Source organism: Magnolia sinica, chromosome 5 (assembly GCF_029962835.1).
Source record: "Magnolia sinica isolate HGM2019 chromosome 5, MsV1, whole genome shotgun sequence".
In the NCBI taxonomy this organism is placed as follows: Eukaryota; Viridiplantae; Streptophyta; class Magnoliopsida; order Magnoliales; family Magnoliaceae; genus Magnolia; species Magnolia sinica.
Window position 1 is genome coordinate 970607 of NC_080577.1, and position 24852 is coordinate 995458.

General features: G+C 39.5%; 3 protein-coding genes across 7 annotated transcripts; 2 read left to right on the forward strand and 1 right to left on the reverse strand.

Annotated features, from left to right (window-relative positions):
* Positions 1–888: 888 nt before the first annotated feature.
* Positions 889–5038, forward strand: LOC131245045 (fibrillin protein 5 homolog). Of its 4 annotated transcripts, none has more exons than XM_058244226.1 (7): positions 889–1291; positions 1516–1631; positions 2781–2903; positions 3359–3457; positions 4029–4082; positions 4222–4295; positions 4897–5038. In XM_058244226.1, the coding sequence occupies exons 1-7, from the start codon at positions 1024–1026 to the stop codon at positions 4970–4972; spliced, it is 810 nt and encodes a 269-aa protein (XP_058100209.1). In that variant the 5' UTR covers positions 889–1023; the 3' UTR covers positions 4973–5038. The 4 variants fall into 4 exon arrangements, with proteins under 4 accessions (XP_058100209.1, XP_058100211.1, XP_058100212.1 ...); XM_058244227.1 differs by having other exon boundaries at positions 891–1291; positions 4038–4082; XM_058244228.1 differs by lacking the exon at positions 3359–3457.
* A 2270-nt stretch (positions 5039–7308) lies between these two features.
* LOC131246259 (protein BOLA2-like) lies at positions 7309–11062 on the reverse strand. The gene is made up of 3 exons (XM_058246191.1): positions 10958–11062; positions 7624–7646; positions 7309–7504 (listed from the first exon to the last, which is right to left on the reverse strand). The coding sequence occupies exons 1-3, from the start codon at positions 11060–11062 to the stop codon at positions 7309–7311; spliced, it is 324 nt and encodes a 107-aa protein (XP_058102174.1).
* Positions 10953–23964, forward strand: LOC131245049 (UDP-D-xylose:L-fucose alpha-1,3-D-xylosyltransferase MGP4-like). Of its 2 annotated transcripts, XR_009170762.1 has the most exons (5): positions 10953–11711; positions 12724–12885; positions 13197–13412; positions 23255–23724; positions 23799–23964. XR_009170762.1 is itself a non-coding variant. In XM_058244232.1 (4 exons), exons 1-4 carry the CDS (start codon positions 11217–11219, stop codon positions 23462–23464), a joined length of 1083 nt encoding a protein of 360 aa, XP_058100215.1. In that variant the 5' UTR covers positions 10953–11216; the 3' UTR covers positions 23465–23754. The 2 variants fall into 2 exon arrangements, 1 of the variants encoding a protein (XP_058100215.1); XM_058244232.1 differs by lacking the exon at positions 23799–23964 and having other exon boundaries at positions 23255–23754.
* Positions 23965–24852: the final 888 nt, after the last annotated feature.

The following is a 24852-nucleotide window of genomic DNA, read 5'->3' on the forward strand; positions in this document are numbered from 1 at the left end:
GTGTACATCTTCTTAGCGCCAGAGCATCAACCATCACTTACTACCAGAGTATATATATCAACTAACTCTCTTATCTCAAAAATAAGCAGGCCTTTTTTCTCTTTTTTTTTTTTTTATTTCTTTGTTTGACTAACCCCTATTATTTTATTTTTAATCATCCATCTCAAAATAAACAAGCCACCAGATGGATGGCTGGGATTGCATACTCAAACAACCGACAGGTACCCCGCAATTTTTGGAAGCGGATTGCGTGTGCCACAGATCACCAAAGTGAGGTGTGTTGACATCACCCAGTTTTGTGGGGCCCACTATGATCTATTTGTTATATCCATGCCGTCCATCAATTTTTCGAGATCATTTAATGCTATGTCCCCAAAACTGAGTCAGATACAAAGTTCAAGTGGATCACACAACAAAAGGCAGCGGGGATTAAACACCGACCATTGGAAATTTCTTGGGGTCAACAGAACTTTTGGATCAAGTTGATATTTGTGTTTTCCCTTCATCCAGGTCTGGGTGACCTTATGAACAGGTTGGATGGAAAATAAACATAATGGTGGGCTCTAGGAAGGTTTCAACGGTGGGTATTATTGTCACCACTACTTTCTTTGGTGTGGTCCACTTGAGATTTATATATAACTCATTTTTTGGTTCATGATTTAAAATGATCTTGAAATATGGATGAACGGTATGGATATAATAAATACATCATTTTGGGGGCCATTTAACTTTGATCTCCTTTGAACCGTTCGTACAACTCGGAGCTGGAGGAGCGCTGCCGCTTGTCTTCGCACGAGTCACGACGCGTACACACATAGTGGTCTGTGGTACACCAGGCAATCCGCTTCCATTAAGAGGGGACCAGATTGATTAATTAAATCTCAGCCATTCATTTGCTGTCCGGCTGTCGCTGCTTTGTCTGCTGAGGAGTTCCTTCTTCTTCATCCCCTGGACACGGAGATGGAAGAAAAGAGTAATATGACTACGTTCTCCTGAGCCTTTGGTGGGCCTGTGATTGGATCAATGGCTGTGATTGCTCCTAGTAAAGAGCTTCTCCAACCACCCATCTCCCCCAGATGCCACGTGTTGCTGGCTGGAAAACCCAAGTTCCAGATGGCCAAAAATCCAAGGGCGAGAAGCTTTTCACCTTGGTTGAGGCCCACAGAGCAAAGAAGCTATGGATTGGTGAATTGTAGGAGCAGTAGACAAGTCTCAGCCTTTGGTGGAGGAGAGCTGTCCATTGGGCGGACCGTTGCAGACATCAAAACCGCTCTTTATCAATCAATACAAGGTAACAATGCCATCTATTAGATTAGAGCCGTCCATCGGATGGGACCCATCTGTTATCAGGTGGGCCACAGCTTCTTTATCCCTGCACGGTACGTTTTGAGGCCTATCTACACCGACCAGATTATTGTGCCCGGGCAATCTAGAAGTGGGTTACCATCTGATGGATGGCTTAGATATCTCACACGTGTGCCAACTCCTTTTTAACGTGAAGAAATGGTTCTGAAGGCATCAATAGAGGAATATTTGGAGTCCCATCTGCAAAGAAGAGTGAAATAGAAGGGCTGGTGAAGCTGCTAGAGTCCCACAATCCAACTCCTCATCCTACTGAAAATCTACAAATGGTAAAGAAGATCTAGAGAAACGCTTTGGTACTCTGGCAGAGTGTGATAATTGATACACATGCGCTAAGAAAATTGTACACATGGCATTCTCATAAGTCAAACCAAAGCCGTCCAAATTGTTGGCCCTCTTTAGATAGATGACAAACTAAAAATTACACTTGATTTATTTTCTTAAATTGGCTGATTGGTAGATATTTAATGGACTGTAGAGACAAGAAATATTCAACGGTTCCAAATCCAAGAAAAAAAAAATCATTAATTGGATGTTAGAATAGTTCGATCAAGATGATTTCAGACAGATAGCTTATCTGCAGTGAGTCCCTCAATCTGCACGGTCTAATTTGAGCTTAGGTATGCCACGTGTACAATGTCTTAGTGCCTGCAACCATCACACTATGCAAGAGTATCAAACAACTGGACATCTTTTATATTTATTCATGTCATTTGATTTGTGGAACTTAATGCAAATTGGGTTTTTTTAATTTATTTATTATAGTTCTAAGACTGGTGGAGTTTAGTCAAAACTCGACTGAGTCAACTCAACTGAGTTGAATTTCAAGCCATCCCACTGAAACACTGACAACTCAGTTTGGTTGATTTAATTGAGTAAAGAAAGGTTTATTCTTGAAGTAGAGGTTTTGTGGTGCTTTTTATTTATTTTTTGTAATGAAGTATTTGATTAAGGAAAAGGAATGTGCTTCGCGGACTACTGACCTGAGACCATAGTCCACAATTGGGCCATGTCGGCGATCATAAGACCCAGTTGCCACAATGGATTGGCGATGGGCGGCAGTCAATTGTTTCATATAATCAAATAGTTAGGATTGTTTGTTGTAACCCACATTGCTTGTGGCCTATTCATGGTGGGACCTACCACTTAAACGGTTCTGATTACTGACACACATGAACCAACCCACAACCCGGAATTCAGGTCAGAAATCAGTGTGCAACGGAGCTGCGACGCCTCATTTAGTTCAACATTCATATGTTGATTCATGTATTAAAACTATACATGTATAATGTAAATACCCAGTAGAATCTTTGAGTCAACCCGGCCGAGTTATGATGTTGTTCTGACCTTGCTAGACACTGAGTTGAATTGGGTTTTCAGATTATGGTAGTGATAATTGCTATGTGGATATTTGGAAGGTTGATGGATGCTGGAAGCTTGTGTACAGCACGATTTCAATCCTCGGAGCAAAAAGAACAAAGCTCGGATTGCGGGATTTCGTTAGTCTTGGGGATTTCTTACAGGCCATTGATGTTGCTGAGGTGAGGAATGTGCTTATTGAAATGGATGATCTGATTAGCAGCTTACACTTGAAATGGATAATCTGCTTTAGAGTGCATTTTTTTTTTTTTTAATTTCATTTAAGTTTCTAACTAAAAAGCTTTCATTTTCCATATTGTCCGAGCTAACGAATACCATATGGATTTCATTTCGATATGGACTATTTCCAGACACCCAAATGGCAAACAATCCCCAATTTTATGTTGATATCAAAAGAAAACCATTTTTATGTCGTTAGTAAAATAAGATGCTTTGGTGAAACACAAGATCAAGAGATATTCATGTTTGAAGAGGTTTTACAAGATTAGCTGTTTTCAATGTCTTCATGTTCTGGGTCCTTGGGATTTTTTCATTTTCCTTTATTTTCAGATGGATTTATTGGGTTTATATTTAAATCTTATATTTTATTTTTCAAGTTCTGTCATGGAAAAAGCAGAGGAAAGCAGTTAATGTGATCAAGTTCAATGTGAGGGGATTGAAGATGTTAACAGGACAGCTGACAGTTGTAGCCTCTTTCAAGATTGCATCCAAATCAGTTGAGCATCTCTCTCCATAAGGCTGTTTTTGGATGCGAAGTGAATTAAATTGGAAATGTTCAGAAGAAATGATAAAATCTAGGGCCTGTTTGGATGCACCCCAAATCACTTTCAGTTCAGTGGTTTTGTGTGGGATCATCTGCAGTGTGTTTGGTTTGGCATGAAAAATGGAAAATGCATCAAGTGGGTGCCTCTTTTCCTGTTTTCTTTTCCTGCTATGACATGAAACCAATTGCATTTTGGGCTGCCCAAATCCCATCTGTGGGGAAGAGTGGAGTTTCCCAAATAGACCCTTAATGATGCTTCAGAGCCCTCAAAAATGCAGTAATGTTTCATTCAAGTCCAACTTGAAAGTAATTTAATTGCAATTTGGAATAATTCTAAGGAGATTGCGATTTGATTTTTTCAACTTTACTCGACCATTGCAATTTGATTTGATAGTGCGTCCAAATGGATCCTAAATCATTGATTTCAGTATTCTGAACATTAGTTCATGTGATATGCATAAAACCCTCAATTATTTACAAGTAACAAAGTGATTTTTTACATCTTTCTTACTAAATTTCTTAGTTCATACAGAGAGTTGATATTGAATACAAGAATTCAACAATCGCACCTGATCAGGTGAGTTTCAAAATTTCATTACATGCACTGGTAGTGCTCTTTGCTCTTGATCGGTTGAGTACCGAAGTTTCAGTTCATATATGAGAATTCAACCACTGCTTCTTCTCCTCCACCGCTGATTATGCTTATCTGCTTGCAGTTGATGAGTATATTCAGGAAGAACTATGACATTCTGCTGGCCATTTTCAATCCAGAAGGCTGGCTCGAAATTTCGTATCCTTTTTACTCTTTGAAATAGAATGCCACTTTTTTTACTGTGGCGGTGAGTTGTACATGTAAGTCAATCCAGATCCTTCAAATCGTGAGGCCCACTGTGGACGGTCCAAATCAACCGCTTAGGTGTAAACAAATGGACAGTTACAACTAAAATGGTCAGCAATGGGGCCCATAATTTGGACAGCCTGGATTGCCGTTCATGCATGTAATGTTTACAGAGGATGAGTGCATCACCATTTGAAAATAGTAGTGAAGGATCACCATACTAGCACTTCCTCCTATCATTAAGTTCATCAGTAGTTTCTTTCAAATGTTAAGAAATAAACAAACATCATTTGGGTGGACATTGGACGGTCTCAACGGATCTTAATCTCAAGTTTAGTGGGGCCCATGCCCCCCATGTCAGAGTAGTGTGCATCAGAGGCGATGCTTTCCTCAAAAGTAATTAAGCAGAGGAAAGCAAGGCCTTTGCATGCACATATGATGTGAAGTTCAGAGATGAATGAGCTGGAAACAATGTTTAAACCATGATTATGTGGGATCCTCTACCCAAATGGAGCGTAAGAGAGTTTGTTGTTTCTTGATTGTATGGTTTTAGATATGTTGATGAGTCCATGAGGATTGGGAGGGATGACAAAGGCAACATATTCATTCTAGAAAGATTGGAACTGTAGAAGCTGGAATATTTTGTATTGTTTTCAATTACAGATTATTTAAATAAAGAGTTCCACATTAAAGGGAATGCATGGAATTTTATCCAAAAGTGCGAAAGAGAAATGAATCATAAAATTTCATGATATTTCGTGCAATTATATCAAATACAACTGAGTCTTGATGAAAGTTAGTAATGTTAGTAACGTCAAAATGGAAAATCATAAATTTAAGAAGAGGTTTACTGGAATAAATCCCCACGTATTGCCAATTTGCCATAGAATGCTTGGGGACTTTATTTAGCCTTTGGATCTAAGGTCACCTTTCAATGATCCAAACCATTTATATGATTGTACTCACCTTGGATGGGGAATGGCGGAAAATTATTATTATTATTGAAAAAAAAAAAAAACCTGTTGGACTGGATATTTCAACCTTTGATCTCTCTTCTTTTGAATATGAATGGTAATTTAGAATAATTGAAGCACTGAAACATTTCAATATGAGATATTTTGGCTCTCTCACCATGGTGAAGCCAATCTTGTGAACGGTTGTTGCAACATTGAGAGGACTTTGATCCGATTGTGGAAGTCCCAACATATCCCATTGCAATATTGGAACACATTCATCTCATGAAAACCTAACAGCGAAATCCATCATGAAAAACTGAGCATAAGAAATGTGTGAAAAAGAATCTATATTACTCAATTTATCTCAGTGTGAGCTCTCTCACAATCCTAGAAATCTAAATTTAACTAGTTTTCTTTAATACTCTTTTTTACTTATTTTAAGGAAAAAAACAGGAAAACAAAATCAATTTCCCTGTCTATTTTGCTTTCTCCAACATGAAAAAAACTAAACTAAACTCTGACATCAGGGATTTTGATTTCTTTTCCAAGGATTTTCACCAATCAAAACTGCATCTCAAGATAAACAAAGCCAAAAGGGGTTTGCCCATAAATTTTTCAATGAGAGAGAGAGAGAGAGAGTTGCCACCGTTGGCTGCTGAAATAGGATGTCAAAGACAACACATTTGGCCCCATCAATTTCTAGGTGATATCTGTCATGCCCCAAACTCGGTTATCAGGTTCACAGAATTTCCGAGCTCTGAATCCGGCGAGCTCCAGGGCTCAGGTCCTATTACGCAATTCCTTGCATAGGAAGTTCAACATAGCTTTTCCATGATATATGGGGAAGGCTTGTTGTAACCCGGACTGTTTGATCTAGAGGACTACTACATAACATGTCCTGAAAGCAAGGGATTGGACCCGCGTTGCCTCCAATGAGTGGCCTATACATAGGATGGTTGGGGCAAGTCCACACTCAACCAACAAAAAACAGCAATTGGTCAAGTGTTGTCCAATGGTTTACTTTTTTGGCTCAGCTCATTCACATGGTGGCCCACTTGTAACTGGTTATGCCGTCCAATCATCGACTTCTTTGGCCCATGGCCCATTCACATGTGGCCCACCGGATCAGACAAGCTTGCCTAGTGCCATAGTTCTAAAACTGGTGGATGCAGCTAAGCACGACTTGAACAGAGCACTTGCTCTATCAGCAGCCTATTAGTAATAAAAGCAAAATAATGACACTCAATCTATCAACAGCCTAACATTATGAAAGTGAATAACGCCACGGAAACTGTCATGACCTTTATAAGGGGAAGCACTCACCAATAAAAAGCGCGCCATCAGCTCAAGATCCATATACATGTGGCTATTTCATACATTTAACATACTAACGATTTCAAATATTTATTACCACTCCAAAAACATTTTAGTTGTACATTAAAATGTTAAAGTGGAGGTGAGTCAAGTTTTTGGGATTTTGTAACTATGATTTTTCAAGGCATGGGACCCATCTAAAAAGACATTGCACCCCCGTACACAGAATGTAGAACTAGAACCCCTTATTTCAACAGACAATAGGGGACCACAAACATATAATCACATGCTACAACACTGGCCTCTGATTGCAAGTACCATATCTGCATTTGCTATTGAAACATTTTAAGGTGGTTGAACACCCTCACATCGTCGAATATCCAACCGAACCGAGAATCAGCACGTTGGGAACATGACATGAGCTTGCATACTGTGCACATGTCTAGGCAACGTAGAGGTAGAAGAGCTAAAACATGTTGCAATTTCATGAAGTTTACGCTGTTTATTAGCACCGGAATTCAAGCATGTCATTCTGATAAGTGCCAGTTAGTTACAGAAGATCATGCACAGAGAGCCACACATATTCTATATCCCAGTCACTGAAATATTTGAGCCATAGCTCAATGGTAAACAGCCCATGATCTAGGGTGCAAGCCAAGCTCACCAACCAAAGAAACACATATTAGGGAGATTTACTAAGTAGCAGGTTGAGATTTGTTCGACTCAGCTTGTTGTTGCCACTGGGCTGGGGTCACAGCTTTCTTTATCGAAAGCGCGTGGATATTTTTCATCTGCTCTTCCAAAGCGGAATTCACCAACCGGTGCCTCTCCAGTAACCTCTTCCCCTCAAATTGTTCCGATACAATCTCAATTGCAAAGCTAGCACCACACCTGATAGCAGAACAATTTTCATTGCATCAGGAATAAATAAATAAGAGCTTGCAACTCTACAAGTTCAGAGAGTAAATCACTCAAACCAGACAAAAGCATGTTCCTGAAAAGGCTCTTACCCTCCAGAAGTATCAATTACTTCCTGAACCAGGAAACAAAAAAGAGTGACAGTGAGGATAGCAGTTGGTATGGTGAAAATGAAACATAAAAGAGTAGCCCATATGTCGCAGATTACTATCCAGTCTTTAATGTTGAGTTCTCAAGTTTTCAGTGATCATGTAATTTACGCTATTTAGTTGTCTGTAAATCAAGCATTGCTAAATGACAGGCATTTGTGTGTGAAAGCAAGAAATACACGGGTCACATTAAACTTGTAATCATATGTATACTACAATAAGCGTACAAGTGTACAAGAATACAAGTATTGCCTGTGACAAAAGACTACACTGCAGACTAGAAACTATTAAATGAATCACGTAATAGATATTAGCTGGTACCAGTGTTTGAAACATCGGTATCGCATTACATATCGCATCCTTGGGATACAGATATGTATCGATTATCAGACGGGATGTATCATTTGTATATGGAAATTTATCGCACTTTTTGGGAAACATAGATAAACATTGGGAAAATAGTTGAATTTTTCAATGAAACTTCAAGGATTGTTAAAAAAGACCTTGCTACACACTACTAAAGTGGAATTGGTTGAAATCCAGTACTCGATAGTACCTAGGGAAATAGTCATCAAATGATGAGCACGAAATCCTTTTTTTTTTTTTGTTCTCCCTTTTTAGTTAAAAAAGATAAATTTTGGTTAACCTAAAAAAGTACCCCTATATTTTGTTTTTTAATGTCCTAATAATTACCTTGCTTGCCAGACTTGAGAAATAAATTTGCCAGTGGGGCCGCTAGCAAAAATGAGAATAGCATGAGCATAGCATGCAAAAATGGAAGACCACCATGGCATTTTGGAACTTGACTCAGTTGAACATGCTTCCACTATTTTTTGTTACAAACTCGATCCTCTTTTGATCATGTCCGTGAAATGCATCTCTTAAATTGTAGGCAATGTTTCTATCATTAAACATCTAAATGCGGCACTCTACAACCTCACATGTGCATTGTTCCTGAATTTGCTTCAAGCGAGTTGAGATGTGGGCCTTTAAGCGATGTAGGTCATGCAACCCAACTGCCAGTAGATTGCAGGTGTTTTGCTTACCTGAACATGAGACTATAAATTGCATAATGAGAAATTATGCTGTAGAAGTACTTGCAACAATTCAGAGGAACGATTATCACTTTGTGATGGGGATATTTTTGATCATTTGAAATTGAATCTCGTAAACTCAAGTCATAGAATTATTTCTGGTATCTATGGTATTGGTGGGGAACGTCCCAAAATTTCCTGACCAATGATCGGATGAGCTCCACCGTTGGTGGGCAATGGCCCAAATTTTCCTGATCTGAAATCTTTGTCATAACCCGTTTTGTTCCAGTGTGTGTGTGTGTGTGTGTGTGTGTGTGTGTGTGTGTGTGTGTGTGTATATATTGATCTTATGGTTTTGGATCTTCAAATTGTTAGGCTTTTCAACTCCCTCAGCCTGTGGTTGGGCCTATTCGGTTAATGGTTGGATACTCTAAACATTACCAGCTGTTTGTTCAGGCTCAGTATACCATGCTTCTTATTGCAGATAATTTAGTGCATTGGCCATGGTCCCGTGCACTGTCCAACTAACTATATTAACCGATGGCAACGTGGATGGCATTTGATTTTTCCTTGGTGCAGGACTTTGGTAAGATGCAACGCCATACACGCCATACACGAGCCAGCATCGTACTATATGTTGATCAACTGGTCAGGCGGGCCACATGCGCCACAGTTTGCAAAACAAACGCCGGCTCTAGAAAACTTGGCAGAAGTTTACTAATGCATCCACCTGCTTCCAGCATTGGGGTCCACATGCTCAGTGGATCAGATTTATTTTTTGGGAAAACACATAGAAGGCCGGCTCTGATGAATGGGTCACATCTCGTACCTATGTGCCATGCTGACACGTGTAATATATACATGACTTCCGTTGGTTCTAAATTATAGAGATATATTAGAAAATTCAAAACAATAAATCACAAAATACCAATAAAAGAATTTAGAGAGTTGGGGTATGTTACGGTTGTTGTCTTAGAGATAAATTTGCCCCCATAGTAAGACGATCCATAATGCATTGGGTTATACCAAGTCTGTCTTATGGATACAACAACTCTCATTTAAGATAAATGTCTTATATCTTATATACTCTTGATTATAGCCTCACGAGCTCAATAATACTCGAACAAACTTGCATAGAGAGAACTTAGAGAAAAACTTTCAATAAAGATGAGATGCCTTTATAAAGGAAAAATAGATAGCTTATTGTGGCTTGAGGCATATGCGAGCGGTGCAATAAATGCATGTCGATAGGTAGGTGTCCAACATCTCTTTGTCTTCTCATGCACAAGTAAGACAACATATGCCGATAAAACCAAAACCGTTTAATCAAAGATTCACTACACCGCATTGCACTATGGCCATGTGCTTGTGTATGAGGTTGCTCTCATGACATACACTTATTTTTCAATACAAAGAATTAGCGATGAGTTTTAATATAAATGCTTGATTTTCTTAATAACTTTTCAATGTGGGACTAAACGAAACACAATTAAGGTAAATTGGTTAACAAATGCAAAAAAACAATTTTCAAGATTTTTAAATTTATTTTAAAAAATATTTTTAATTTAATAATTCTCCACAATTTGAAAAATCAAGAGAATGATCAGAAAATCAATTAGACAAATTAGCGAAATGAAGTACATCGACAAATGTATTTGAAGGATATAAACATTGCCTAGCGTAAATATGTCTAATTTATCAGGAAGAAGTAACATAAAGTTTTGAACTAATCTCCATAATAACAACCCAAATAAGTTGTGATACACCATCACTATAATTTTTACATCGCTTTACATGTGGATCGAAAGAAGTACTTGTAGGTGTAGAATCTAGTATTATATTTCCACGGAGTTCTTTCCACATAATGTGATTGTGATAAAGTGATTTACATTAAAAGTTTTTTAAAATTTTGATTACTAATTTTATCAATCAAAGTTTTAATACATTACAATCAGCAAGAAGAAAGAAAAATAAACCTAAGCAATCAGGGAACTACACAATCGTGGTGTAAAGTTACCTAGATATTACTAAAGATGTACAAACATACCATAAAGCTTTTAATGGTGGACATTGAATTTCCACTGTTTCCTATAGTGTGGTCGACCAGAGATTTGGATCCGCATTATTTTTGAGTTTTATATCCTAAAATGAGCTGGGAAAATGGATGGACGGTGTCGATAAAAACATACATCATAGTGGCCCACAAAGCTTTTTCCAGTACCGACCAGTACCTAGTTGGGTACTGGAACCGATCTCATTTTGGTTTCCCCTCGTAGAAAACAAGCGACGGACAGAGTGGCGTAGTGCACAGCTGCTTTGGATCGTTCCATCTCCAAGCTTTCTTCCATCCGTCCATCAGATCCGCCATTTTCATTTCGGATTTATCACAATCCGCCATTGAAATCTCTATGTCCTTCTCCCTTATTTAAAAATCCTCGAGTCCTAGTAAAATTCCAACGAGTGCATCGAACAGTCTCATTGATACGGAGCGACAAACGAGCAATGTCATCGTTCCTACACCAGAGGCAGCATCAGCAGCAGCAGCTTCTGGTGGATTCCCAACCAATCTCCCTTCCATATTCAACCGTCAATCACAGGTCCATCTCTCTTTTCGGCCGTGCCAGCCTTCTCATCTTGCTGTCCCTTATGGTTGTTCTCGGCGTTGTTTCGCCGTGGATTGGACTCCCAGGTCGCCTCTTCTCGGGCGGCACCAGCGGCGGATCCTCTCTTTCGAGGTGGAAAGATTACACGCTGGCCGATGCTGCTGCTTTCGTGGCCAAGAACGGGACCGTTATCGTATGCGCAGTTAGTCATCCGTACCTGCCGTTTCTGAACAACTGGTTGATCAGCATTTCCAGGCAGAAGCATCAGGAGAAGGTGATGGTCATCGCCGAGGATTACGCGACGCTCTATGAGGTGAATCGGAAGTGGCCCGGTCATGCTGTCCTTGTACCGCCTGCGCCCGATTCACAGACCGCCCATAAGTTCGGTTCTGAGGTATTCCTCTCTCTCTCTCTCTGTCATTTTCTCTGTAACAGATGATATAAGATTTTCATGGAAACTGCTGTCTAATTGAAGTTTGTAGACATTAGACATCAATTGAAGTCCTCTGTTTTTTTTTTTTTTTTTTTTTTTTAAATAAATGGGAAATGCACATTTCTTGGTTGGAATTACCGACATTTACGTTCCAACTAGCATTCCGTACAGGTGGGTCATCTGTCAGTGATCCAGATCATTCGTTTGGTGGGTCCACCATGAATGGGTGGCAGTTTAAAAATCTCCTCCATTCGACAGTGCCAGCCATCTGATCATTGAACTTCTTTCCCGTTCCATATGGGCTGTTGGCTGTGATTAACCGTCCACTATACAGGCCAATTATCAAGTTGTTAGGATTGTCCGATGTGTATATTTTGTGGATCTCCTTCCATCTGGGATGGACCCCACCAGATAAATGGACTGGATAATTGGAGGGTGGGCCATGTCTGTACAGATTCGGAATGCTTGTCTGATTGAAGGTGCTTTTCTTTTGGGTTAGGTATTATATAGCAGCTCTTTAGTTATATGGAAACCAATGTGGTTGGTTGGATACTTTCATGGGGCTATTTTATGAGTCAATCTGCCCTTTAAGGCTGTAGAAGCTGAGTTGCTTATGGAATAATGTTTTTTTTTTTTGGCTTTCTCCTATTTCTTGATCGAAGCTGCTAATTTCCTATATTGAAAAAGAAAACAAAGAAAAGAGAAGGAAAAGTCCTTTCGGATTTTGTAGCTGTGAAACTTTGATTAAAAATGTGTTATTGATAGAAAACAAATTTTGTGTAAATATTCTATATTTTCCAATAAACAATCTATATTCGATACATTTGTTGTGACAGTTCTTTTTTCGTATCATTTCTTGGGCAACTTGTTTTCGTTACGGTGCAGAATTGGTTTTATCTTCAGTTGCTTTTCTTGTGGATGTGTTGAGTGCATTGCCTTCTTGTGTTTCCCCTGATCTTATTTTGTTTGACAGGGATTCTTCAATTTTACATCTCGCAGGCCTCGCCACATCTTGCATATTTTGGAGCTTGGGTATAATGTGATGTACAATGATGTTGATATGGTCTGGATGGCGGATCCATTTCCCTATCTCCAGGGGAATCATGATGTCTACTTCACCGATGACATGGCTGCAGTATGTACCATGACCTTTCATTTAAATCTGGACGCTGAGTACCTAGTAACAATTACAAACCTACCTTACCCAGAAACAAAGAACAAATTCAGACATCCATTTGGATTGATTTTGTTAGTCTTTTGGTTTTGGCTTGGATAAATAACCCACATCTGCTGGATTACTTATTTAGTTGAATTCCAATGTGTATATGTAAAGAGGAAATGAAATGCCATTCCATAATTGTTGTCATTTCTGCTTTGCTCAGAAAGCTATTATTCATCCTTGGGAAGTTGTTCATACTGTCATATGCTTGCGTTTGTTACTGATAGGTGAAACCCCTGAATCACTCTCATGATTTGCCACCTCCTGGTAAGAAGGGTCGTACTTACATATGCAGCTGCATGATTTTCCTACGCCCTACAAATGGAGCGAAACAAGTGATGAAGAAGTGGATAGAAGAGCTCCAAGTTCAGCCATGGTCCAAAAAGACAAAGTCAAATGACCAGCCTGCCTTCAATTGGGCTTTAAATAGAACTGCTGGTCAGGTGTGTTCCATTTTTTGTGCTTTCTTACAGGTGGTAGACTTAAAATTTCGGAAACAATTAAAGTTCAGTTGTCTCACTTGATGGGTGAAGGGTGTATGCATGTTTAATAGAAAATCCATGGAGCTGTTACTGGTTGGTATGAATGCAGCAGCAGTCATGGTAACCTGTTTTGGATTATTTTTCAATTAAAATACAACCACCTTTTCTCTTCAGGGCATAATCAAATTAAAGAGTCTTCTGTTTTTGTTAGCTTATTAAATAATCAGTTTCTGTTTATGGTTTTCTGTTAAAGAATAAGCATGTTTCCTTTTAACCTTATTTTTCCAAGATTGGTGATTTCCCACATGAATTACATGGTAAGTATCCTCTTCATAACCAAACTGCCTACATTGGCCATAAATTTATATGATACTATCCTATTACCATGGGACACCCTCTGTTTTCTTCTAATGTTAAAGAAAAGAAAATGAGAGACATATGACTCACTCTTAGTCTAGGGGAACTTGACTATCATCATCATCATCATCATCATCATCTAAGCCTTGTCTCAACTAATTGGGGTTGGCTACACGAGTCCTGTTCTCATATCCTTAGTTAAACCATAAGTCATTCAATCTTTTCTTACTACCTTCACCCATGTCCTTTTGTGCCTTCCCGTTGCCAATTTGGAGCCTTCAACTAAAACTGTCACACTCCTAACTAGTGTACTTCTTGGTTTCCATTGCACATGGCTAAGTCATAGAGTGTATAGTCAAAAAAGGTTGTTGTGCAGAATGTCTTGCATTCTACCTTTATTCTGGCCATGGGGGAAGTTCGGTCGATTGAGAAATTTGAGGGTCGACTGAACCACACTGTGATATTTCCGGTTGACTGAGGACTTTTTCGATCGATTGAGAGTCTCAGTTGAAAGCGCGGTGTGACCAATGGTTTGTGTGTTTTTGCGTAAAAGGTATTTAAGCCTAGTTCTTAATTAGGGTTTATACCAGATGAACATTTTCTCTCTAAAGGCAAGGGTTTGCGAGGTGAGATGTTTTACAACATTTGTAAGGGCTTGGAAAAGGTTTTCCCAGGGTTGCGTATGGTAAGGGGAGATCGGGCGATCCTGTAATCGAAGAAGGTGAGTGGTGTACTCTAAGGTTTTGATTATAGTTGAGATCTCTGTCACTTTGTGCCGTGGTTTTTCCCACAAGGGGTTTCTATGTTAAAATATCATGTGTTCGTGGTTGTTTGGTTATCTGCTTTATTATATTGTTCTATCTTTGTTTATCGTGTTTCTGCAAAGCATACGGATTAACAGTCGTGTTAGATATGGATTTCTAAAACCTAGGGTTTGATCTAGGTTTGTTGTGGCTTGGGTTTACATTGTTGTGGTGTGATAAGGAGCTGGTTTACTCCAACAATGGTGATGAGAAGCAAGCTCGTTACATTCGTGAAAAACAAAGTGACATCTGCTCTAGCGGAAGTAAACCCTTTGCACTTATTTGTTTTGCTAAAGAAAAGTCTTGGAAAATGCTTTTCTATTGCATTTTCATTTGTTTGGATTGCAATCCCTTAAAGGGAATAACTTCTTCCTCCAGAATTGCCATTTAAAATGTCACATCAAAGGCACACTCTTTTATCTCCATTTAAATTTTTGAGGAAAAGGTTGTACTTTCTTGTTGAGGAGCATGGTGTGCTGTAATCGCCATTATGTGAAGGTAACGGTGGCAACCGTTACACGCATTGTTCAAAGTATCCTTGATATTATTAAAATATCCCTGATATTATCCCTCTCTCTAACTCAACGATGCCAATAACACAGGTAGCGATCCCAATACCATTGGTAGTATAAAAGCTTCTAGGTATCAGCTATGTATCGCTAAGTATCGCCTATGTATCGATATCGCCAATTTTTCTCCAATATTTTTGACTGTGCAAATTATAGGTGTCACTTGTATTGCTAAATGTATCGTTATTGACAGTATTTTCGACTGTGTAAATTCTAGGTGTCACTTGTATTGCCAAATGTATTGTCAATATTTTCGATTGTGTGAATTCCAGGTGTCGCTTGTATCGCCAGTGTATTGGCGATATTTCGATAATGTTGTTAATGTATCAGTATTGCAAAAAAAATGTTTATTTTATATATATATATATATATATATATGTGTGTGTGTGTGTGTGTGTGTGTGTTTATTTATGAGCGCATGGTTGTATGCAATGTTCAATTTGTCTATGATATTATCAATATTGCAACATGGGAGATATTGAGACCATAATCTTTATTTTCCTTTCTAGCTGTCGACGATTTCTTGTTGAGATATCATGTGTTGTCGATATTCTAAAATATCGATGGCTCTTTGGATGGAAACTTGGACTGTTGCATAGATAGATGGGATGGTTGGATGGATAGATGGGATGAATGGGGTGGTTGGACTGATTTCTTACGGACAACATATGCTTTTAGGCCCCCATTAAATGAAAACTTATTATGTATGTATTTTTATTTTTTATTTTTGCAATTTTTTGACTCCTAAATATGCAAATATATGTGTATTTTAGCATTTCCTAAAGTTTACTAAAAATTCCACCATTTCTCCAATGTTTTCCTGCATTTCCAGTTATTGGTGATATCGATATTGTTTCCTTATCCTAGGCCAATGAAACTTGTAGCAATAGAAATGCTTCGAACACTAGTTGCACATCACAGGGTCGTAATGGCCATTAGGGAAAAATGGACCCTGGAAAGGCCATTATAGGGCAGATACAAGTTTTTTGTTTTGTTTTTGTTTTGTGTGTGTGTGTGTGTGTGTGTGTGTTTGTGTTTCTTCAAATGAGAAAAGAGACCGTAACGGCCGTTGCCATAACAGTTGTTACAGCCTGTATTGTAAAGGTAACAGTGGTGGCTGTTACGGCCACCGTATCCATTACCGAATACCTTGTGAGGAGGGGAAAACAAACGCAAACACTTTAGTGCTGCATCCACTACTTTGCAAACAGGTGCAAATGACTTCTCGATCAAACTGGTTGCATTATATCCAAAGAGGCCCTAAGACTACTTCCTTTATCTTATTACCTATTGTTGCTGCTCCTCAATTCCCTTGAATGTGGTTTTGTATAATTCTATCCTTCCTCATGTTGCCGCTCATGGATCTCAACATCCCTCATTTCAAATAAAGTTATCCAGTCATCCTGAACATGCTGTTCCTTCACTGCCCAACATTCTGTTCATAAAGCATGGCTTATCTTGTAGTTGTCCTCTAAAATCTCCCCTTCAGTTTGATTGGTATTCGGTAATCACATAAAAACTCCAGAGGCTCATCTCCACTTCATCCACCCAGCTCTTATTATATGAGTAACATCTTTCTGATCTCTGAGGAACTTAGCTATGAAACATTAAATAACCTAGAGAAAACGTGGGTATATAGATTTTATAAAGTTTTTCTTTTTCTTTGATTAGTAAGATATAGGTTTCGTACAAGTTGTAGAAAGGCATGGGAAAGTTGAAGGAGAAAAAAGGGTACTTCTATATGTCTCTGTGGCTTCTGTCAAAAGACGTGATTGTTTTGTCATTGTGGCTTTTGGCGAATGTCTTTTTGATAAATCATAGTGATATCCTTCAAAAAAAGAAAAAGAAAAAAGGGAGGATAAATCATAGCTATTGGGGATTGACTTGTGCATGCAACAGGACTGTTAGGATTTTGTATATAAAGTTAATATTTGTGAAATTGCAATTCTGCACAGGGAACTACCAAATTAATCAGACAGACCAAGATGCAACTGTATTCAACAAGAAAGAAGACGACAACAGTCATAAAAGTGCATACTGACTGTAGTCAGTGTATAACGGCATTTGCTAGATTTGATTGACAAAAGAAACGAAAAAATAGAAGAGAATAAAAAAACGTAGAAGTTTAATATCATTCAAGTGCACACAACTGAAATGTAGAAGGCAGATAATAGGTGAAAATTTACAGCCTCAGCTTGTTAGTTAAAATGTTGGTCTGTCTTGGTGGCCTAAGTGTAACAGTTGAGACAAAATGACAGTCCTAAGAACACCCAGAAAACAACTAGACAATAAATGATACAATGCCTCATCTAACTTTCCATCTTTTTTATTTTATTTTATTTTGGAAAACAAAAATTTATTGATGGAGTGCTGAGAAGGCATAGAAAATTACAACTCACTCAAACAAAAGAATGATCACAATTCTTTAAGATATTGATACAAGAGGCTATTGATACAAGAGGGAATGGTTTCAGCTCCCCAAAAGCAGCTTTATTTACTGGTAGCCAATGGCCACTGCAGAATCAGCTTACAAGCTTTTTCCATACTGACCATAACTCTATGAAGTCAAGATTAAACATCACGCCTTCAATATTGAGCTTTAAGATTTCAGTGTGAATATCTGGATCTTTTTGTTTTTACTTGAGAAATGCTAAGGTGACTCGCACAAGGAGAGGTTGCAGAGGTGAATCGTGGCACATGCCAACTGCCATTGTTGCACATGTGTGCAAAATCCAGTCTATGTACCAGGTTATGCTCCATGTGAACCTGTTGTGTCCCCGAACCCAATCTTGTTAACTCATCAGGTGGTCCACCCGTGCATCAAGTATTGGTGCGGTTGCCATTTTTTTTTCTTACTGTCCATCTTCCTCGTATGAGTGGTCCCATCTGTTGACCTGATGGGCCTGTTTATTTGTTTATGTTTTCATCATCGAAAGTAAAAAAAAAAAAAATTAAGAGAAAAGGATATCCAATATCCATAAATACCATGGACATGTAAAAAATATGCACATCCACTTAGCAGCTAGAACATGCCAAGTTTTCCTTTCCACAATATGCAAATGTTCCTTGCATCTTATCACAATCACTAGAAATTTCACAATCTATGCCCTTCAGCCTCAAGAATTGTAATGTCTTGTGAACTCCTCCGCCTCGGGGAGCCTGATTTATGATTTAGATGTTTTCCACCTAATGATTGGCCAGGATCTTGTGCACGTGTGCAGCACTTCACTCTTCACTCTCTCCCTGGGAATTGCAATCTAGGCTCGTTTGTTGATAGAATTGACTAGATATCCAATCAGAGAATCATTCACTTGCCCTTATAAAGCTTAGTTGCAGGATCCTTCTAAGTGCTGCTCCGCTTTGAATCGCATTCCGGACTTCCTCTCTCTCTCTCTCTCTCTCTCTCTCTCTCTCTCTCTTTATTATTATTATTATTATAACACACACACCCCCACCCCCACACACTCACGCCATGTGGGATTTCACCACCTATGGATACTCGAACCCTTGACCGGGTGTTGAAACTCCTGAGAGTCTACCACCCGAGCAAGAGTAAGGATCCTCTCTCTCTTCCTACTTTTTTTTATTTATTTTATTTTATTTATTTTTTTTTATTTTTTTTAAGGCAACGAAAAGAAAATGCATTAAAAGGAAAAAAAGGATACAGAGGAAAGAGAACAGACAAAAACCAAAAGGAAAGAAGAGCGAAGCTGCTGAGATAGCAGAAGCGCCCTAACAACCTAGAAAACTGAAATCAAAATTAGACAGATCCCTCACATTCATTGCCCATTTTATAACCATCTTCTTAGCCCTGGCACCCACAGATGAAACAAATGAAGATCTATCATTAAAATATCTATCATTCCTTTCGGTCCAAATGGCCCACCAAATTGCGAGAACAAGTAAGCGCCACATGATGGAGTTGAGCTTCCCAAACTTAGGGCCATGCCAAGCCGCAAGGAGCTCGGCAGCTGATTCGGGGTTACACCAATATATCGAGAACCTCTGGCAAATATCAGTCCATAAAGGAGAAAAGTAGGAACAATGAACCAAAAGGTGGTTGACAGTTTCCGCATCCCGCATACAGCATACACATGTATTCGCTATCTGCATACCGCGTTTGGCCAAATTGTCGATCGTGAGAATTCTATTACGACCCGCAAGCCATCCAAAGCAAATGAATTTTGGAGGAGCTAGATATTTCCAGATGAAATGATTGGCTTGGCCAGAATAGGGCGGGGAAGGGAGAATGAGAGCATACAGGGACTTAACAGAGAAAAGCCCAGATTTGTCTAATTTCCACTCAACTTCACCGGACTAATTGCGGAGAGGTGTACAGTCTTCGATATGAGATCATGCAAATTCGTGAATTCGATGATTTCGTTATCCTTCAAATTCCTGACGCATCTGATAGACCAGACAATTTGCGCCAGCGAAGAGGAATAACATCTATTAATGAAAGTGTCTTTGTCGAGGGAAAGACGATAAATGTGAGGAAATTGTAGAAACAACGGATTTTCACCCACCCACTGATCTTTCTAGAAACAGATGGAAGAACCATTACTAAGAGAATAATTGCAGTTTGCAATCACCGGATTTTTAGTTGCCAAGATGCCTCTCCAAATGATGAATCTTTCGGCCACCATCCCCCTGTAGAGGAACCATATTTCCCTTTAACGATCGAGGTCCAAAGTGCATCCTTTTCAGTCGCAAATCTCCAAGCCCATTTCCCAAGCAAAGCAGCGTTCATGACTTTCAGATTTTTGACGTTTGCACCACCCTCCTTGAAAACTTTGCAGACTTCATTCCGCTCCAACAGGTGAAATTTCCTTTGGTTCTCCTTCCCGAACCAGAGGAAGTCCCTTCTAATTTTATCGATCGTCTTCCTAACTGTGGCCGGGCATCGGAACAGAGACAAAATATAGAGGAAGACTAGAGAGGGCAGATTTGATCAACGTCAAACGCCCACCCAATGATAGACATCGGCATTTCCATGTCGACAGATTTTTGTGGAGCTTATTGACGACTCTGTCCCACATGTTTTGGGGGAGGTCCAACGGTCAAAGGGAGACCGACGAAGGAATTCAGAAAGGAATCAACCTAACACCCGAGCAAGTTGGCGAGAGTTTGAGTTGTCGATTGGGAGACGTTAATCCCAAGGATCTTCGATTTGCTCATGTTGATCTGAAGACCAGACACCGCTTCAAAACAACGCAAGGAAATAAGGAGGTTACTAATGTAGTCCGACGAAGCAGTGGAGAAAATAAGGGTGTCATCGGCGAACTGAATATGAGTAATGGGGTTCGATAGGCCTGGCATCGAAATACCACGCAGGAGACCATGAGCCTGCCCTGAAAGCAACATCTGAGATAACGCTTCAGCAAAGATTATGAAGAGAAGGGGGGAGAGGGGATCCCCTTGGCGAAGACCTCTGAAACTCTTAAAACAGCCATTCGAAGATCCATTTTGGATAATGGAGAAATGAGCAGAGCTGATACAAGCCTTAATCCACCTTCTCCATTTAATTCCAAAACCCATTCGAGACAACATATAGAGAAGAAAATTCCAATCAATATTATCATATGCTTTAGCAACGTCCAACTTGCAGAATATCCCTTGAGACTTAGATTTATGACAAGAGTGGAAAACTTTGTTGGCAATGAGGGCTCCATCCAAAATCTGTCTGCCTTTGATAAAGGCGTTCTGATGAGGGGATATGAGTCTGCCGATGACCTTTGATAGGCGAGAAAATAAGACTTTCGCAAGAATTTTGTAGGGACTCCCAACCAAACTGATCGGACGAAACTGAGAAAACGAGCTGGCCCCTGAAACTTTTGGGATCAGAGAGATAAAAGAGGCTCCTAATCCTTTGGAGAGCCTACCTCTGGCGTGAAATTCATGAACAAAAGTCATAACATCATGACGGACTACCTCCCAAAGGGTCTGATAGAAGCTCATCGGGAACCCATCTGGCCCTGGGGATTTATCCCCCCCTAAGGCGTCAACCGCAGCTTTGACCTCTGTCTCTAAGAACAGGACCTCTAAAGACTCCGCAACTGATTGCTCCAAAGAGGAAAAAGCTATATTATCTAGAAGCGGCCGTTTCCAATTTTCATCGGTGAGAAGATGTTGGAAATGCGATATGGTTGTACGTTCGATCTCATCTTTATCGTTGATTTTGTTCCCGTTATCAGAGATGCTTAGAATAGTCTTCGCCCTCGCCAGCATCTTTGCCATGTTATGGAAAAACTTAGTATTTTTGTCCCCATCGGCAATCCATCTCAATCTGGATTTGATTCTCCAGGAGGCTTCGTCTTCCAGAGCTATATTCGATAAATTCTGAATAATGCTAATTCTCCGGGACAGGGCTTCGCTTGAAAGCGGAGCAACTTCTGCCTCAACGTCAATTCGCTGTAATTTAGACAGCAGAGATTCCACTTCAGCCTCTCTTTTTTGAAGAAGAAAAAAAAAAGAGATGCTTCCCTGTTCACACACCCAAGTCTGTTGCCACTTTGCTTCACGCTTTAGAAACTATATTATGTCTCCTACTCAAGCCCATGTTTTGAATGTCAATCCAATTAGTTGTCAAGCTGCTTTCTCAATGCTTTTCGTTCTACCATTTATAAGAGATATGGTGAGAGAGCGTGGTGGATGCAGTGTCAATTGGACTCTTCTCCCAGAATTCAAACCCATGAGTCAGCAGTCAGCACTTTTACATGAGTCAGCACATACCAGGTCTATGGGGACTTGTGCCATCACATACCAGATGTCAGCACTTCTACTTGGTTAGTTTGAGTCAGGCAAATTGACCATTTCACTTCACTTGTCAATGTATAAGAGCAGTGTCTCCTCAGTTTGATCATGTGAATGCAATGGGTTGAAGTGTCAATACATGGTGACCCCATGGACACTTTTTCTTTCTTTCTTTTCTTTTCTTCTTCTTCTTCTTCTTCTTTTTTTATTTTTATTTTTATTTTTAAATTGACAAAATTTTTGTTGCAAACAAAGAAGAAAAACAGGCAAGAGCAATCTCCACACAAAATTACAGGAAGCTAGATAAAAAATTTGAATACCCAATGGGATAATTAGGGGAGGCCTTGATATATGCAACAAAAGCTATTGCATCCAATTTCGCCTTCCTAAACACCTCATCTAGGAGATGATGCTGGCTATGGAAACATATATGATTGTTCTCTGCTCTATTGGACCAAAACCTGCAAGTGAAGGCAGCTTCCACAATGCTCTCCTTTTGGAGTCAACTCCTCCATCGTGGACATATGGTGTCATCTTAATGTATTTTGTGATCCTGGCATCTATGAACCTGAGGAATCTATACTGTTGTTCACCAGCAATTCCAGCATGGGATTCTCGTTAATGGTTTGATGAGCTTGTCTGGTTGAATAATTGGGTAAAAGCTTGTTTATACTGCAGGGCAATGATTTTGGGACCATTTGGCAGATCATACCTCTTGGATTTTTACAACTGCAAGACATTATAACTAAAAATATAAGGCCCTGTATGGTAAACTCCTAAAAATGAATTAGTCTCATTTTAGTCAACAGTATTTGTGTATTGGAGATCTTGACCTCGAGTACATAGTTACTCTCAACATGAACTCACTAGGCATCTACCAAACAGGGCCTAAATCTGTGAAGAGAACAAATGCTGGCCTTGACACATCTTTATAAGTTTTGAGTCTTTAGACAAAGGCATTCACAGAGCCATGAAATCTGTAGTATTGTTTCAACGAAATGCCGCTATAGGAGTTGATGATAGGAATTAATACCAGATGAGCTAACATCCAATTGGGTTTTGTGTGGGTCTGATCTATGTGCATTTGATTGGATACTTGTGATTCCCGGGGTAGAGAGAGTTCTGTTCCCATGTGTCCACAGTACTTGAAGTTTGAGTTTTGGCCTGTGTCCTTGACTAATATCCACTTGTATCATTTATAATTTGCTTCACTTTGGAGGGAAAAATAGTGATCTGGTGTTTGGGTTGCTGCATTTATTCCAAAGACTCGTCCGTTTTTCCGTTTATGCCTATGTTTAATGGATGAACACAATGATTGCAGGTGGATCTTTATCTGCTGCCCCAGGCTGCATTCCCTTCTGGGGGTTTGTACTTCAAAAACCAGACATGGGTTCAGGAAACCAAAGGTTCACATGTCATCATACACAATAATTACATCACTGGGTTCGAGAAGAAGATAAAGCGCTTCCATGATTTTGGATTTTGGTTGGTCGATGATTACGCCGGTGAATCACCACTTGGCAGACTATAAACAGCAGCAACTGCATTTGCTATTTCTCTCTGAGGCAACCACCTGGGTCCACACCATCTTTTGGAAACTAAAGCTGTTGGTGGTGACTTCTCTGTCAATATTTTATCTGCCTGAATTGGTGGGTTGCAGTTGCAGATCATCGCAAAGGATGGCAGGTGGGCATGACCAACTTGGTCGCCTCTCAGCTAACATCTTTCAATACGTAATATATCAAGAGGTGCCATGGATGTTCTACTGCAATGATGATGAGATGTTTTTCAGTAAGTTCAATGTCAGGCCATTTTCTTTTCTTTTCTTTCTTTTTACCAGTTTTTTTTTTTTTTGGTTTAACCAGAGCATTAAAGAGGAGGTGAATCAGGTTATTTTCATGTTCTTAGAAGGTCGATGAGTAGGTTGGCACTGCGTCATTCATCTTTCTTTTCTTTATCTTGATTTGTGAATTGATGATTCCTTGATTAAAATCAGTAAGCATTGAGATTGGTCAAAACATGATTTTTTCAGGGCCCAGCGTACTGTTTGCATTAAAAAAAAATCTGTGTAAACTGATCTCCCATCATTAGTGTTTACTGTTCATCGAGGAGTGCATTAATCTCCTGTGTCCAGATATTGGCTGTGCACCAACTTCTCCTTGAGTACAGCATCTACGAATCCCCTTTTCAACTGATACTGTTGTATGAAGAGAATGCAGTCCAGTTGGACAACAATTCAGCAATTGAGTTGTCTTGCTGCACTATATCGTAAAATCCAAACTGAATGGCTTTGGTGCATGTTTCTCCCATTTTGACAAACTACTGAATGGCTTTGGTGCATGTTTCTCCCATTTTAACAAACTACCGTCTTTCCCTTTACCTATTTTGCCAGGTTGTAGTAGTAGACTGGATCTCAAATGCTGGGTTGCCCAGTAGGCCTACATGTTTTCAGAAGCAATGTATCAGGACTGGGTGAGTTTCTCACCCATACAGCCCCTTATGCATGTAGCTTTTGCAACTATGGATGGACCTTATGAAATCCAGGATCATGATGATATTGTCATGACCATATACAAGGGTGCAGCGTGGGTGGCTAGGGTCGGGTTGAGGGTCAACCCAAACCTAAATCAATTTAAGAGGAGTTGGTCCGATGCCCAACCCAACCTAAGCTACCCAACAAAAGCACAACCCAAGGTGTTGGATACTCAACCCTAACACAATTTGGGTTGGGTTGGAGGCCAGTCGGGTTAGATGGGATGGGTTGGAGGCAGTCGGGTTAGATGAGTTGGGTTGGATCAACACCTGCAACTAGTAAATTAATACATATAGTCTGACATCTAGCTATCAAAGAACATTAAAATAGTTAGGGTTGTAGGTGTTATGTTAATGATGTTCTTTGATAGTTAGGCCATGAAAAAT

Excerpts from the sequence above, each read along its gene's own strand:
- LOC131245045 (XM_058244226.1), top strand. The coding sequence starts at position 1,024 with ATGGCTGTGATTGCTCCTAGTAAAGAGCTTCTCCAACCACCCATCTCC. Across the intron at positions 4,083-4,221 it reads CAACAATCGCACCTGATCAG|TTGATGAGTATATTCAGGAA; the intron begins GTGAGTTTCAAA and ends ATCTGCTTGCAG. Across the intron at positions 4,296-4,896 it reads GAAGGCTGGCTCGAAATTTC|ATATGTTGATGAGTCCATGA; the intron begins GTATCCTTTTTA and ends GTATGGTTTTAG.
- LOC131246259 (XM_058246191.1), bottom strand. The coding sequence starts at position 11,062 with ATGGAAGAAAGCTTGGAGATGGAACGATCCAAAGCAGCTGTGCACTAC. Across the intron at positions 7,647-10,957 it reads CCAAAATGAGATCGGTTCCA|GAAGTAATTGATACTTCTGG; the intron begins GTACCCAACTAG and ends TTCCTGGTTCAG. Across the intron at positions 7,505-7,623 it reads GTAATTGATACTTCTGGAGG|GTGTGGTGCTAGCTTTGCAA; the intron begins GTAAGAGCCTTT and ends TTCTGCTATCAG.
- LOC131245049 (XM_058244232.1), top strand. The coding sequence starts at position 11,217 with ATGTCATCGTTCCTACACCAGAGGCAGCATCAGCAGCAGCAGCTTCTG. Across the intron at positions 12,886-13,196 it reads TCACCGATGACATGGCTGCA|GTGAAACCCCTGAATCACTC; the intron begins GTATGTACCATG and ends TGTTACTGATAG. Across the intron at positions 13,413-23,254 it reads TAAATAGAACTGCTGGTCAG|GTGGATCTTTATCTGCTGCC; the intron begins GTGTGTTCCATT and ends CAATGATTGCAG.